General features: G+C 42.0%; 1 protein-coding gene across 2 annotated transcripts; it reads left to right on the top strand.

Annotated features, from left to right (window-relative positions):
* The first annotated feature begins 8,375 nt into the window (after nt 1–8,375).
* On the top strand, nt 8,376–16,646 carry ctss1 (cathepsin S, ortholog 1). 2 transcript variants are annotated; one of them, XR_014553186.1, is made up of 8 exons: nt 8,376–8,468; nt 9,274–9,394; nt 10,249–10,368; nt 11,839–11,991; nt 12,139–12,363; nt 13,159–13,347; nt 14,225–14,330; nt 14,581–16,646. XR_014553186.1 is itself a non-coding variant. In XM_083646711.1 (8 exons), the coding sequence occupies exons 2-8, from the start codon at nt 9,275–9,277 to the stop codon at nt 14,678–14,680; spliced, it is 990 nt and encodes a 329-aa protein (XP_083502837.1). In that variant the 5' UTR covers nt 8,376–8,468; nt 9,274; the 3' UTR covers nt 14,681–16,646. The 2 variants fall into 2 exon arrangements, 1 of the variants encoding a protein (XP_083502837.1); XM_083646711.1 differs by having other exon boundaries at nt 13,159–13,324.
* Nucleotides 16,647–17,516: the final 870 nt, after the last annotated feature.

The raw sequence follows: 17,516 nt of genomic DNA, 5'->3' as shown, positions 1-17,516 counted from the left end.
TAAGTTAAAAAAATTAAGCCTATATTGCATTTATCTATGCATTTCCATTCAAAACAGCATCGGCTCACACATGGCATGAGCCTGTTAGCAGAAAAAGTGTTTTACTCACCACTTGGACAGCAGCAAGTAGCTTTTCATAACCAGAAACCTGTTCATGAAGAGTTCAGTCTCGTTTTGTCCATTAATGCTGAATAAGCAGAAACACAAAAACAAACAGGTCACATGTTGTCAGATGGTGATACTGAATCACCACTATAAATGATTTTCAGTTTAGAATTATGGTAAATGGACTGCATTTATATAGCGCTTTTATCCAAAGCGCTTTACAATGTGCCTACATTCACCCATTCACACACCGAAGGCGGCAAGCTGCCACGCAAGGTGCTGGCACAGCCATCGGGAGCAATTCGGGTTTCAGTGTCTTGCCCAAGGACACTTCGACATGCGGACTGGAGGAGCCGGGGATCGAACCACCAACCTTCTGATTAGTGGACGACCCGCTCTACCTCCTGAGCCACAGCCGCCCCTGTATAGCGCTAATCATAAAATCATATAATATAGACCAGTGGTTCTCAATTTTTTTCACATGAAGGACCCCTAAACTGACAAAAATTAGACCACGGACCCCCATTTGATAGGATCTTGTCCCACGGCCCCCCATATGATAATAAGATTGATGCTTTTAGATGTTGTATTACAGAAAGTGTATAAAACCCATGACCAAAATAGTCATTGTGTTACTTATGAATGGAATTATAGCTAAATAAATTACCCCCCTTTTGCCTGGGGACCCCCTGGAACCCCCTCAAGGACCCCCATTGGAGAACCACTGATATAGACATATCAACTTTTTAAATCATAATGTTGATATTCTTTGCTGTGATGATGTAAATTGTAAAGTGATGCAACATGACACAACATACAGTGCTTGCACTTAGTATTGCCAGCAACACCGGAAGTACGCATATGATATCCTTCTGCGCAAGACATTTTCACACACACATTATTTGCATTTGTGGTGTGCGTGCATCACGCGTGCATACAGTAGGCACCAAACAGGGAAAAGCTAGTTCAGCTTAGTTAGCAAGGTCCGACCATGGCAAGTTGTTTCTTGTCAGTTTCACAGTTTTATATTTAATTTGGACATTCAATCTGTAGCTGGTTTGTGGAACTGCTGATCCTGTTGTTTTTAAAGGCTGTATAGATCATACGTGGTTTGGCTCTAATGGAGGCACTCATATTCCTCTAGACGGCACTTTTAAACCAGCATTAAGTCATCTATGACCTCTATAGGACCAGTGGGAATTGTGGTTACATCAGAAGCGCTCATCTCCTCCTACACAAATCTCTGGCACAGCCCCCTTGCATCGCCATATTTGCTTTTTTCCCTTCTTCTTCTTCTTGAACAAGCTCTTTTTTAGCCTGGGCTTTGTAGCTCTGCTGAGCAGCTGAGAAGCATCAGAAGTCTCTGCCAAAGTAACTGTTGGCTATATTGATCAAGAACTCTACCAAGCCCTTTGCAGATATTTCATGGTCATTTTGTGCTATGTGCATACTTATTTGCCCATTAAAGGAAACATCCACCATCCAATTTTATATAAGATCTCAGCAGTTGCTAAAATACCATACTGTGCAGCTGCTGTGGCAGTCTGTGCACTTCCTGTATCTAGAAATATCATCTCCGTCTTGAACCTAATCAGGACTGAAGGGCTGTAAATATCCGCAGAGTGGGGAGATGCCTTCATTTTCACTCCATAGACCACAGTGGTTCTCAACCTGTGGTACGGGGACCACTGGTGGTACGCGGGGCTCCCTCTCTCTCTCAAACTGAGGTGCTACTTGGTGTAAAAAGGTTGAGAACCACCGTCATAGACAATCACCATTACAACACAACCAGGGCTACTTTTGGCTGGCAAAAGCTCAAGTAGTCATTTGAAGGAGGCTGTTGGAAATAAACAGTCAAGCAGATGTTGTTTTGTCATCGGGGATAATTGAGTCTCATTGAAGTTGAACACTCCCAGTAAATCCAGCTGTAAAAGAGAGTTAGGAGGCCATTTAGCATCTTCTTTTGATTCATATCTATTCACAGCTGGAAGGCAGGGAGAGGGGGAGATAGGGTAGAGACAGCAAGGGCACATGACCGGCAACACATTTGGCATCACATGTGGATTGACTGGTGCACTGGGTACTCCAGATTCTTATAACATTAAAGTAACTCATTTTATTTCTCCATTGAAAAGGCGACTTTTTTATTATTGCTGAGACCTGTGATGGGAATGGAAGAATCTATTCAACCTCGTAACAATATACAAACATGAGGGGTAGGCTACAACATACTGGCAGAAACGTCTGAAGGCCCTTGAAGCTAAATATCTCATGGCCAAGGTGGATTTACCTCAGGGTAATACAGTTCCTATCTAGCACATTTTGTGTTTTAATCACCAATGGTTTAATAAGGTGCTGCTCCCGATTGATCTCTTTTCAGAATGAGACTCACTTTTATTGCCACAATATGCAAGATTACATAGGAGGAATTTGTCTTAGTGTCAGCAGTATGCAGCGTAGCACTCATGTCAATATTCAGAGATAAAGAGATAGGAAAAATAAATAAAAGACAATCACAACTTTGCAAGTGCAGTCCAATATATACAATATACGGTATACACGAGTGGAGGAGTGTTCAGTAGGCATTAAATATGAATTTACAGTTCGAGTTAAATAGGCATTAAATAGACAGTGAATTTACATGAATTTATAGTCAGAGTTAAATAAGTATTAAATTAAATATTTAGTTACAGTCTAAGTGGTGCTGGTGCATGAGTAATCTAATGGTGTAAAGTTCTGATTTTTTTCCATCATTTGTTCAATTTCCCATGTTGCAACTTTGTACAATGTCAATTAAAGGACGACAATTTGCTAAACTAGCCAATAGTGACTCTAACTATATGACCATGTGTCCAATTATATCATCAAACTTGGCAAACATGTTCGTCAGACGCCAGCACTTATGCTTATAAAACTGGTGCTGAATCCACCAATAGGGGGCAGCAAAGGCCAAAACAATGTATAATTCAGGAGTGGACAATGCTTCATAAAATGTCGTGATGCTGCCCAGGTACAGGTATTATATCAATGTATGAATTTTGGCTGTGAGTGATCAACATTGCTGCAATCCTACTATATTTTCATCTGTGTCATAAACACATAGAGAGACTACATGTTGTACATGGGAGGTAACAAACCAACTATGTGTGAAAAACACTGAGGAAACAACTCATCAAAAAAATGTGTGAGCGGCCAAACTCACAGTATAAAGTGTGGTTACAAAGAAATGACACTTTGAAGTGTGAAGCCGCCCTCGGTTTTGGCTGTTCTCACACACTTTGCCTCGCTGAGAGATGCAACACTATGATTTGGCAGAAGGAATATGAACAGACACCAGTAGGCTTGCTCTCTTCTTACATTTGTGACATTATCTGCACAGAGAATACCATCAAAAGTCCAGAGAGATTCAAACTAGCCTACTAAAGAGTAACAAGCTCTGATATTAATGTGAAAGATATCATTAGTCGTGCTCGCTAAAGCTAGGAAAGCCAAATAGTTCACTTTTAGCCATTTTCTTTTCAATTAGATAGGCCTACTATTCTCGAGCAGACTTACAACTTTTACACTTTTTAGTAATAATAAATAATAATAATACATACGGTAGGTTTTATATAGCGCTTTTCTGGGGAACTCAAAGACGCTTTACAATACATAGAAAAGTAATACAGTAAACAAAACTAAATAACAAGAACGAAAACAAATACAAATCAATAGATTGCAGAGATGGAATGGTGGGTAGAGGTAGAAGTCAGATATTGTAGGCTGTTTTGAAGAGGTGGGATTTGAGTTGGGTTTTGAAGGAGCTCCATATAAGTAAAAAATAAAAATAAAAAAAAAAAGTCAAATGCTACATGGGCTGTTTTTGGAACTCATGGTCACCACCAATCACTTTTATTTTTGACAACTCAGTCTAATAATCAAACTTTGATGGAACAAACATGCCAAAGTAAAGCTTGGTAATGTGATGTCTTGCTGTATGTAGGGTCACATTTGTCTCTTCACAGTTATATGGAGAGCTGGTGGGGGAAATAGGCTGAGTGCTGCTGGTGACAGCAGATCCCCAGGGATGTGAAAGATGGAGACTGACCGCTGCTCAACTCCTATGAGAGTGTGCATGCTGAACGGTGCAGCAGTGAGATCACAGTCCTTCACTGTGGTGACAGTTTCAAAAGTTAGAATACTGAAGGTAAAACAAATATATATATACCAGGTACTGCATTTGCTCTCAAAATAAATAATACAAATTGAATAACTCACCGTCTCTTCAGTGTGGAAGTCTTGCCATTGCGATAGCTCCGTTTTCACAGTTTCATGATGAAAAGCAAACCAAACAAAACCAAACACATTAATACATGTGCCTTCTTCCTTCTGAAAGTGTATCTGGATCATTGTTGTTCATCATTGTTGAAACTCTGTAGATGCAAGATGCACCGTTTGGTTGGTCTTTTTTTTTTTTTTACTTCAAATTCCTATAATTCACCCCTTTAAAAACCTGATGCTCAAAAATATCTCCAAATGAAATGTGCAATGTGAGAAAAACGTGACGATTGACCACAGCAAAAATGCTTCATCGTCCCTTGTTGAAATTTGGTCAATTCTATGGAGGAAGCGTGTTGCTATTACCTTGCTGTCCTCGTGGCAGCAACAGCAACCTGGCTCTGGCCGGGGCCATGCTGGGGGATTATATACAGAACGGGCCCATGGAACCGCTCCAGAACTCTGCTTTGGATGACAGGAGGCAAACACAGGTCAGCCAAGTACAGAGATTTAGGTGTATCACCAGATGGAATTAATTCAGGGACCCACGCAAAAAGGATATCACATCTTTGATCAGTGTCAGACTCTAGTATAAGTTTGATATACAGACACATGATCTGTACATTTGCAATTGTTTTGTAAATGACTGGTTTGCAGCAAACAGAGTTTGATGTTAAACTGTCTTGTTACAGTCTGTAAGTAGAGATTTTCCTTTCACAATTACAGATAATCAGGGATTCAGTGTGTGACCTGCAACTGTGACAGTAGCCAGCAGCTCCTGCTGTGCTGTCTTGTTGTTGTTATTTATAATCTCCTCCCAAGTCACCTTTTAATGACATTTTATTGATTCGACACAAAACAAAACAAATGACATAAAAACATCCAGCGACATAGCGACACGTGTCTAACTGAACTCAACCTGAATGATTGTTTCTAGTTGAAAGGAACATCGGGTCTGGGTCGGGTCTGAAAGGCATCTGGGTCGGGTCTGAAAGGCGTCTGGGTCGGGTCTGATAGGCTTCTGGGTAGTGTATAGGTAAAAGCACTCGCTATACCACCGCAGAGACCCGGGTTCAGATTGGTCAGACGTTCCTACAGACACAAGGGAAGCCGGTGGGGTATGAGTCCTGGTCGATGCACTAGCGCCTCCTTTGGTCGGCCTGTTCGGGGGGAGGGGAACTGGGGGGGACTAGCGCGATCCTCCCACGCGCTACGTCCTGCCGGTGAAACTGCTCGCTGTCAGGTGAAAAGAAGCGGCCGGCGACTGCACATGTATCGGAGGAAGGATGTGCTATATAGTCTACAACTTCCCCCCAGATTGGTAGAGTGGCTGGGAGAGAACGGCAGAAAAAACTGAAAAGCAGTCAGGTGTCTAAGCGGAAGCCCTCGGCTGCAGGATTACAAGGTGTGTGGAGGAGATGCGTGGTATCACCGCTGAAGAGAGGCCAACGATGAGTCAGGAACTCGCCATCTGGTTGCTCGGAAGTTGCGCTCATCAGCAGTTCTCTGTCCAAACCCGGGTTCAAGGACCCTGGGTTCAGGAAGAGGAAAGATCAGTGACGCAAAACTGACGCAAGAAGGTGTCCCAGCCAAATCAAAGCTGCACATTCTAATATCTTCTGTCGCCCCCCCATATTGCTTGTTTCCTCCCCCCTGTGGTGGCGGCTGCTGTTTTGGGTAATTCTTCAATATTGCTTTCAGTGTCCATAAGATATGCGGCAGCACTCAGCATGTTATGTAGTGTGAGATAACCTAAAAATATTTTAATGACGCTGCATAATTTGGGAATACATCATATCAAGTATTTTGATACTTCTTTTGAATGAAGAGGTGCAAATTATAACTGTTTATGTACATGGTATAAAACCATTTGAGGGTCTTTTTTTGTATAATACACCTATACATCTTTGCCATCATTCAATATAGTCTATTTAGATGTAACCAAGCCTTTTCTACATCAGTGTGGTGCCAGACATTTTCCTTGCCTGTTCTTAGGAAGCGCTCAGTTATTTAATGAGTCTTAATTATAATTGGCACTGGGATTTATGGGAACACACACAGACAAGAGCAGATGCAAGTACAATGCATCAGAGAGTACATTTCACACTCTGTATTACTGGAAACATTTCTTTAGGCTGGCAGGTTCACACAATAGCTCACACACAAAAAGACATCACACAGCACAAATTAACCACGACAAAGCAGATCCAGCACCCATAACCCCACACACAGATCCAGCACCCAGAACCCCACACACAGATCCAGCACACCCAGAACCCCACACACAGATCCGGCACCCAGAACCCCACACACAGATCCAGCACCCAGAACCCCACACACAGATCCAGCACCCAGAACCCCACACACAGATCCAGCACCCAGAAGCACACACACAGATCCAGCACCCAGAACCCCACACACAGATCCAGCACCCAGAACCCCACACACAGATCCAGCGCACCCAGAACCCCACACACAGATCCAGCACACCCAGAACCCCACACACAGATCCGGCACCCAGAACCCCACACACAGATCCGGCACCCAGAACCCCACACACAGATCCGGCACCCAGAACCCCACACACAGATCCAGCACCCAGAACCCCACACACAGATCCAGCACACCCAGAACCCCACACACAGATCCGGCACCCAGAACCCCACACACAGATCCGGCACCCAGAACCCCACACACAGATCCAGCACACCCAGAACCCCACACACAGATCCGGCACCCAGAACCCCACACACAGATCCAGGACACAACAGTGAGCTGATTGGCAGATCACACTGCATTCACTAGACTAGTCCATCTAAAATAAATCCAGCCATCACACAAACACATCTCATCACATACATTCAGTCTAGTCCTGCATAACTGCCATGGACTGGCAATCTGCCCAGTGCATGCTGGGATAAGCTCCTCTGGCCCTGAAAATGAATGCAGGTAATGAATTAATGAATTAATTCAGTCTATGCCTATAAACAGACACGCTTATCATTGCCCATTTATGTATGAAGCCAAATCCAGGGCTGGGACCATATTCAAGGCTTTACTACTGGGTGAAGAAGAAGTCATACAGGCTAACTGTAACTCAAGCAATGCAGCAAGCTCTGCACAACAGTCATCAGCCACCACTGTATTTTCCATACAGGGCAAAGTGTCCGCTGCCGTGGTAACGTAGTGACATGGTCACGTGCTGCCGTGGTTGGTGCTGACGACATTAACGATTCTCTGAATGGGTTTCTTAACAGCCGAAACGGTGAAGTTGACTTTTCAAGCATGCCTGCTGAGAATCCAAGCTAAACTGCCACTCACATTACCAAATCAGACTGAGTTTTTAAGAAACAAATAAACGGACTGACTGACAAATTAACATTACTGGTACATTTGCACTGCGGTTGGTAAGTCAGCCAATTCTACAACCCACTTTGCCAAGCAGCCAGCTTCTCCTTTTCTGTTCTAAAAACTGCAGATGTAACTGAATGACTGTGAGTCCTCGTGAGTCCTGAGTGGTAGCGAGTAGGTTGGTTAAACTCACTCCCCAGTATAAAGGCTCGTTAACCAGCACCCACCTCTTGGCATAATGGTTAGCGTGTGCGCTTTGGAAGCGGGAGGTCGGTGGATCGAATCCCGCTCCACCCTTGGGCAAGCTCTTAACATGGGTTTCTGGCTGCCAGTGCTGTCAACACAACGCAGGTTGCACAAAGATAGATGATGAAACTAGTCTGACTTTACTAACCACTGTGGTCACTGGAGAGGACGGTTAGGTTCATTGTGTTATCCTTTTTACGTTAACCCTGTGGAGAACATTAACAATGTTTTTGTGGCTTTCTGTTAAAAAAAAACCTCATGCCAGAGATTCCAAAATGTATCTTTACACGCAAGGTATTGGGCAAAAAACCAGCAGGATATTTGGTCACTGCACAGTTATTTTGAAATGAGTCTCACGACAACTCAGACAGATAAAAAGAGAGAAAAAGTGTGTCCAAAACCCCAGCTCCTTTGGACTAGACTTCCTCTTTTAAGTGTGAACGTTTTCTAGCATGTTAAGTCTTGTGTCTTCTGTCCAAGACACACACAACCCAGCTGATTGTAGCAAGGTAAATGTCAACCCTTTTGTCGCAATGTGTTTTGGATGGTTTGGGTGGATGGTATTCTGTGAACAGTTTCGTCATACTGATTACTGGCAGGGAACAGAAATGATTTACTGAGACATGGGATGTCAGATTACAATAAGATTAGATGTTGAACTTCCTCTTTTTGCACTGTTTACAGTACACTAGAGGTTTACTAACATAACAGAAGAAGATGACAGCCTAGTACCATTTTAATTGTATTGATTATTGTGATAGAACAGTTCTTAAATTAAAAAAGGTACACATTTTTGACAGTATGTGCTCATTTAAAATATCATAGCATATTGTGTTTTCAGACTTTGCAATGCTCAAGAGTACATTGTTAGCACAAATACATTTAATACATCTAAATGTATGACAATATTTCCCTACCACAGAAAACTTTATATGGGCATCTGATATATATTTGACTGTTGAACTAGTTATCTCTGATACAGGGAGCGATGCTACAAACATGTGAATTCTAAAAGTCAGCCTATTATAAATCTGTAAAATATTTATGTTGGTATTATTTGATTTGAGCCTTAAAAGTCAAGTTAATCAAGCTATTTTTTTAACAAATCTAATTTGAAATGTTACTTTTGATCCTTGTTTAGTCATATATTTGTAGACACGCACTGAGATAGTAATACATAGAGATGTATTAAGACAATTTACCACAACCCCTGTTTAACTGTTTGACAATTCGAAATGTGTGATTTTTCAAAATTGTCAGAATGACATGAGAATTACATAATGTCCTCATTAATGTATTTTTTTTTCTTTGCAGAATGCACATGCTGTGTGTCGTGTTGCTTTTGGCCTCTCTGGTTCTTTGTCAGTCTTCCTCTGCTTTAGATGAACAATGGGAAGAGTGGAAGATCAAATATGAGAAGGTTTATGATCATCAGGTAAGATTTGGAAAACATCTCTCTCTCTCACACACACACACACACACACACACACACACACACACACACACACACACACACACACACACACAGACACACACACACACCCAAGGCCGTATCTAGCTATGGGCAGGGGTGGGCTAAGCCCACGCAGACATGAGTCTTGCCCACCCAATCAAAAGTTAGGAAAATATTGTAACAAGCTAAGTGTTAGCAGTGGCATAACAGGCAGAGAGAGATATTATCTCCGTTTTAGTAGCAGATCCTGCATCCCATACAACACAAGACTACAGGAAATACCATGTATTGCACTAGAACACACTTACCCACACACAGCAACTCAGAGGGGCTCACTGAACTGCACACCCGACTCACCCATGGTGCCAACATTTCAACATTGTGAAGCAATGTAATTAACATGCAGAACAGCACTATAATATCAATAAGGAAAATACATGTAAAATAAGTTGTTGGTCGCCCATAGTAAACATCAACATAATGAACATAAACATCTTCCGATATCTGTCAACCTGTCACAAGGAGGTGGCTGACTCCTACTGGAACAATTTGGTGTACCCATTACCCTTAACTCTGGAAATGGCTTCTACACCCTGCTTCAAATCATTCTTTATAAATTAGAATATAATGCAACTTAATCCCCATCCCCGAACCCACAACCTCTGGCAACCTAACACCAAAGTTGCCCCCTACCAGCCCACCCTAATGTAGCAGGCTAAAATCGGCCCTGACACACACACACACACACACACACACACACACACACACACACACACACACACACACACACACACACAGCTGCACCATCTGACAGGCAGCCGATGTGTTTGTTTCAGAGTGAGGTCTACAGGAGGACTGTTTGGGAGGAGAGCCTGAAGCTGGTGCTGAGACACAACCAGGAGGCTTCAGCAGGACAGCACAGCTTCACTATGGGACTCAACCACTTGTCTGACATGGTAGGCTTCTACTCCACTGTTATACCCAATAAAATCAACCAAACAACCAATCAATCAATCAATCAATCAATCAATCAATCAATCAATCAATCAATCAATCAATCAATCAATCAATCAATCAATCAATCAATCAAAGGTTTGCATTGTTAGTTTTATCTCTAGAAAGCAGGGTTTCTTTAACTTTTTCATTGTTGGACCAGAATGAGAAATGTAGGGCTCATAGACCTGTTTTAGATTTTGATTTAACATATCATAATCTGGTGAAAACTGAACAGCAACATTTAAGTTGCTCTCATACACAGCCCAAACGATTGATTAGCTTCTGGATTATGATGTTCAAGATTTATAATAAGGTCAATCTGGCAAAGTTTCCTCAAAATATGAATGTAGATGCAGACATGCGTTTTGTGTACTCAACTGTATCTGGATTGAGATCAAACTGACGAATCTAAGAAAATATTAGATGCAAAAACCATTGTGATCTTAATAACTGCAACAGACAACTCATGAAGGTACAAATCAATAGCAGTTACAAAAGATAACCTTGACCTGGGGCAAAGCCAGCCAGGAGAAACATTAAGAAACCCAATTAACAGTTTTCATGATGACAGGAATGAACCTGCTGCCACAAGTTAATCCCTAATGAATCACATTTGTCAGTATCTTTGTCACCACTTGGTGGTGATATTTGGTAAGGCTCTCACTCCATCCCACTGCCACAAGAACCCCCTAATATTCTGTTCTGCTAAGCACTTCTTGCTGATTATATGTCAACACAAAGTGGATATTTGTTTGATGTTTAATACACACATTCATCATCACCTGAGCCACTGATGAAATAGATTGCCATATTAATAGATACATTAAAATCATTATTATTACCTATTATTACCATCTACTATGAGACTTGCTGTATACACTCGCCAGATGCTTGTATGGCTTCTCTGGACTTTAGATCAAGCAGCACTAAACCACAGCTGATCACTCACTCATGTAACCTCATGGATGGGTTAGACCACTTTACACAAGACAACAAAACCACTATGATATTGATAAAAGAAAAAAGCATTCCACGATTACAAATACTCAACAATCTGTTAGTACCAAACTGTCCGTCAGTGCAACACCACACTATACTACAGTATCAGGATAGATATGGGACTGAGAGACCTCTAGTGGAAACAGATTGTATGAACCACGTCTCTTTCTCAGCCCCATCTATCCTGACAGTGTCATTATCCTGAACTGCAGACGTGCCACCCAAGTATTTTCATCCTCAGCCAATAAAAGGTGGAGGTAAATACTGTCACTCATTCTGTCTTCTGGCAACTTCAACTCACATGTGTCAAGGAACATGTCCAAACTTTAACATGGAACATGCCTGAGGCTTTTCAGTGCGTTTGACACTGTGACACCTTTGTCCTTCAGACCTTCACACACACGTTTATGAATCCTCTTTTTTCTATTAAGACAGCAGAGGAAGTCAATGAGAAGATGGCCGGCTTAAAGGTGGAAGACCCTCATATCTTTAGAAACCAGACCTTCAAGCAAGCGAGTGGCACGCCGGTCCCTCAGAGTGTGGACTGGAGGAAGAAGGGCATGGTCGGTCCTGTCCGAAACCAGGTGAGCCATGCTGTGAGATGAGAAGAAAAGTGAGCGAAACACTGAGGCACTTGACATGATGATTCTGATCCCCCCCCTTTTCTCTGTCTCCTTTTTGTGCACGCGCGCCCCCCCCCCCCCCCCACACACACACACACACACACACAGGGTTTCTGTGGATCGTGCTGGGCGTTCAGTGCTGTAGGAGCCCTTGAGGGCCAGATGAAGAAGCGGACGGGGGTCCTGGTCCCCTTGAGCCCCCAGAACCTGGTGGACTGCAGCACCACTGATGGAAACCATGGCTGTCGAGGGGGCTACATCTCTAAAGCCTTCGGATACATAAAACGCAACGAAGGCATCGACTCTGAGAAGTCTTACCCCTACGAATACAAGGTTATCCTCAGTATTTATGCAAATAAAAACATTGTGTTGATGCTGATCTCAAAATAGCACAGGCCCAATCCCTAAACATAAGAAATGTCTTGTCTAGTCTTGCTGCCGAAAACCAAAATAGAAATGGAGACATCTTCATTGTCACACTGACTGTCAAAGCAACGCAGCTAGCCTAATCTTATGAAGCATGATGTATGAACACAAATTTTTATTATATTTTGAATTGGGAATTGCATTTTGACTAAATGTGTATCTGCAGCGCCAAAATTCCAATCTACGTTTCAAAAATCACACCCAGGTGTTGACGTAAGCGATGCAGGTTAGAAGCAGTCATCTGAGGTCGCCCACTTCTCACCCGCCCCCCTCTCCAATAGGCTACTCCTGATTAGCCAATCCTCTCATGCTACAAACAGACATCGTGCTACAGACACATCGTGCTACAGACATCGTGCTACAAACAGACATCGTGCTACAGACATCCTGCTACAAACGCACACACACATCACGTACTGTATAAAAGCGGCTGCACCGCTTAGAAATCTGTTTTATAATGTACTGTAAATAGTAGTACATGATTACAGTATATGTATATGTGTATTATATTTAACATTATGGTATAATATTATAGGACCAGATCTATAACAAACAAAATATATAATAGATAAAAACCTGGATTTAAGACAAAATATTTTTATAATAGTCTAAGATCTGCATAATGTGTCACCTTTTATTGTATATATGTCATAGTGATGTATTCTGTGAGTCAGTTTTGTTTGTATTTGTCACCACCTCAAGGATGAGAAGTGCCGCTACTGCGTCGTGGGAAAGGCGGGATACTGCTCCGGGTACCAGGTCCTTCCCCAGGGGGACGAGAAGAGTCTGCAGGCTGTGGTGGCAGCAGTGGGGCCGGTCGCTGTCGCTGTGAACGCCATGCTGCCATCCTTCCATCAGTACAGAGGGGGTGAGGCTGCAAACATCAGCATGGCGAGTTTACGAAAAAGGGAAGATCCACCGAACTCAGTTACTGGTTTGAATAACACCTGAGAAAACTGAAATCTGTATTTTTAGAGAACGTAAGCAGCTAAATGTAATAGTACAGTCTCTCCCAAAGTTTCTTGTTAAACATCAACATTTTTGGCCGCTTGGATGGAGCTAACACCTCAGGCCTTGGATTTTATTTGTATTTATTTATTTATTTGTTTATTTATTTGTTTATTTATTTATTTATTTATTCATTCTTCAATCTTTGAAATATTTTAAAGTTATCCCTGTTCATTTGCTGATTCATTACTCTACATATCGGGGGGGGGGGGGGGGGGACCTAATACCTAAATACCATAATACACCTGCTCCACCAAACAAAACCCACAAATGTCATGGAAACTGAGAACCTATAAGCAACTTAGGTGTGAAAGCACATTTTAAAATGACATTCACACATTTTAAAAGGATAATTCATACCATGCTAAACATAATAGTGTCAACACCATGCTAAACATAATAGTGTCACTTCCTTTTTCTGTAAGTGGTCTATTACACAGCATCTGAAAAAGGACTCTCTATGTACGTTGTGATGCTACACTTCCCCCACATCACAAGAAGGGCTTATGTGGCTAAAACCACACATGGGAATTGGAATGTGTTTTCTAACTCAAGTATCAGATTCAGGTATTAAGGGTAAATAAAAACTGAGGCTGAAAAAGGCATGACTCAATAGAAAAACCTGTACTACACCACCAGAATTGTTGGAAAAATTTACATTTGGCACTGTTTTACCATTGTATTGTATTATACTGTTTTTTGCAACCGTTTTAGAATATTATTAACTACTGTACTGTGTGTTACTGTGTTCATCGTTCAGGTTTATACAATCCAGCAGGCTGCAATCCCAGGCTAACAAATCATGCTGTGTTGGTGGTGGGCTATGGGACAGACAGAGGAGAAGACTTCTGGCTTGTGAAAAACAGGTGGATTCATCTCCTTTTATGTTAAAAGCTTCTTTACACCTTGTACCCTCTCCCTTAAAATGTCCCCTTAAGTTGTTCACAGCACTGAACCCAGGCAGGCTGAACCAAGATGGCCTGCATGTTACTATATGGGATGGAGCTGGAAGGCTGACATGTTTATACCTGCTCCATTTGGGAAACGTGGAGGAGATCATGAAGGTCTGTGAATGCTTCATGTGTGCAGGTTTGAGATGTGTCTTTGTGCTTCTAGCTGGGGAACTGCATGGGGAGAAGGAGGATTCATCCGACTGGCCAGGAACAAGAAGAATCTCTGTGGCATTGCCAACTTTGCGGTCTACCCTACACTGTGAAACTGTGGCTTTGTCAAATAAATGATCTGTCAATATAATGAGGTTATTTCGTTGTAAGGTACAGTATATCAACTAACCACCAGACGCTTGTTGTTTGCATGTGTAGCATTGAATTTGCAGATGAAGTACTGAAATAGCATATTATCTCTTATTTAAATAACAGTTAGTGAATCATAGTTGGCTAAGCTTGGCTTCTCCATGAGTGTGATCAGGTTTTGCTATAATGTTTTGTTTGTTTGCTTTGTTCTTTTAGCAATATTTACAATAATTACACAGTGGAATCTGTTTATAGTGATGATCACGGTTACAGGGATCAACCGCTTATATGGATCAAAAAGATGGCACAGAATCATTCCTATACAGTACATTATGATGTTTTACTAATTTGCTTATAGTAATCAGGCCCTCACGCCGAAGGTGGAGGGCGAACATAAATAAATAAATAATATAAATAATAACTAATATAAGAAATAATATATGTAGTGTTACATTTGTGTGAACTGAATTACTGGTAAGCATATTACGAGACTCAAGGTGCTACATGCTTTGACACCTAGGTATCACACTTGAGTGATGAGGTCAGGACCGAGGATCTTGCAACCTATAAGCAACTTAGGTGTGAAAGCACATCCCCTCTTGTGTAATCTTTTGCACACATATTCACACATTTTTAAATGACATATTCACACATTTTAAAATGATAATTCATACCATGCTAAACATAATAGTGTCAACACCATGCTAAACATAATAGTCACTTCCTCTTTCTTTAACTGCTCCATTATACAGCATCTGAAAAAGGGCTCTTCCTCATATAGAGTCTGTAGGCCCACTCCATCATGGAGCGCCCATCTGGCTTTTTATTAAAGGACTGAAAGTTTCTTTAAGCTAAACCGAAAGGTTATCAAATGTTAAAAATAATAATAATAATAATAATATTTATTTGAGGGACAATGCACATTAATGAGCATTACTGTAAATATACCAGTGTTAGCCAGGTGGCTCATTTTCAACTGCTGTCCCTTGGAACTCCAGTTAGAATTGCCAGTGCAGTGCCTCCCACACACTGACAGGAGTATTAACCCTAACATACATGTCTTTGATGGTGGGAGGAAACCCACACGAACACGGGGAGAACATGCAAACTCCACACATAAAGGACCTGGGACGGACTGGGGTTCGAACGCAGCACCTTCTTGCTGTGAGGCAACAGTGCTAACCTCTGAGCCACCGTGTCGTGAGGCTATCTGTAATATTTACATTATTCAGGGTGTTAAAGGTTGAGCAAACATGTAGTTTGAGTTGTGATGGGTTAAGAACTTTTGTTGTATGTGCTTAATTCTATCATGTTAAAATCATGTGATGTTGGAATAATCAGAAAAATGTGTTCTGGACCGTTTCCTTTGCTCTTCGTTGTCACGCAAAACAGCCTGAGTGTGTTGTTTAGAGATGCTCTGAGCAATAAAACACAACACATCTTCTTTGTAGCGTCCAATGTTTCCACATCATGATTTAAAAGCTCATGAAAACATAAAGTCAGAAGAACGACTTCCCAACAAGGGGAATGGGATCATCTGAGGAGCATAGGTTGAGTCTGTCTCGTCATAAACGCTTTGGTAGCTGGCTGGGGGCGTGGTCAGGGTGAGGTAAATCCCCCCGTTCTCCCCATTCAGCATAGTTAGCATTTAGCTGCTAGCCCAGCCCAGGCAGACACGATCGGGGATTTAACCCCTGCAGTAAACGCACCAGGCGTCTATGTACCTGCTCTAGAATTCCCAATCCTGTAGTGTAGAGCCACAGCACCGTCCTTTGGTGAGTCAGCCCATTGAGATATATGGGGGGTTTTACTAGGGCTGTGAATCTTCACTGGCCTCACGATTCGATTCGATTACGATTCAGAGGGCTACGATTCGATTCGAGTACGATTATCGATGCATCTCGATGCATCTTAAATCGATGCATCACTTTTTTCCGCAATACATGATTTATTTTTTATCACTTTCTTTTTTCTCACTGTGTGGCTACTTTTAAAATAAAAGTGCATTTGGAATTGCATTGTATTATAATCCATAATTAAAATAAACAACTGCATGTACTTCCATTATATTTTATTTGATTATTATTTTTATTTTATTTTTATAATCGATTTTTGACATTTGTGAATCGATGCACAATCGTGCACGTCCGCATCGCGATGCATCTTATAATCGATTATTTTTGACACCCCTAGGTTTTACCCCCCTAGTAACATTTTGTGGGCGTTCCTACACAGACCGACTGTATCTATGTCAATGCAGCATTTGTCACAGGCTCCGCCGTAGCCTACTCTGTCGCTACTGATCTGGATGTAAAATAGAAGAGCCGTATGATTATTACATTATTTTATCCACATTCATGTTAGCAGAGGGCTAACCAGAATTTAGCAGGCTCGGCAGGTGGAAGTCTCTTGTGCACATGCTCTGTGCATTAAAATGGCCATTTTCATAAAAAAGTAAAGGTGGATATCAGGGGAATAATTGACTATGGATGTGTTTGAAAATGTAACTGCTGTTAATTGCAAGGCAGTGGTGGCCCAATGGTTAGAGAAGCGAGCTTGAGACCGGAAGGTCGTCGGTTCAATCCCCGGGACCGGCAGGATAAATCTGGGTGGGGAAAGTGAAAAGGCAGCGCTTGCCCCTCCCTCATTACCACCACTGAGGTGCCCTTGAGCAAGGCCCTTAACCCCAACTGCTCCAGTGGAGCTGCTCAGTGGCCAACAGATCAGACTGTGGTTGTACTGGTCAGCTTCCAGGTATGAATGTGTGTGTGAATGTGAACAGGGCACTCCTGAAAAAGA

Source organism: Poromitra crassiceps (genome assembly GCF_964638095.1).
Source record: "Poromitra crassiceps genome assembly, chromosome: 11".
Taxonomy (NCBI): domain Eukaryota; kingdom Metazoa; phylum Chordata; class Actinopteri; order Beryciformes; family Melamphaidae; genus Poromitra; species Poromitra crassiceps.
The sequence above is the reverse complement of the archived record's forward strand: the minus strand, read 5'-3'. Positions and strand labels throughout refer to the sequence as shown.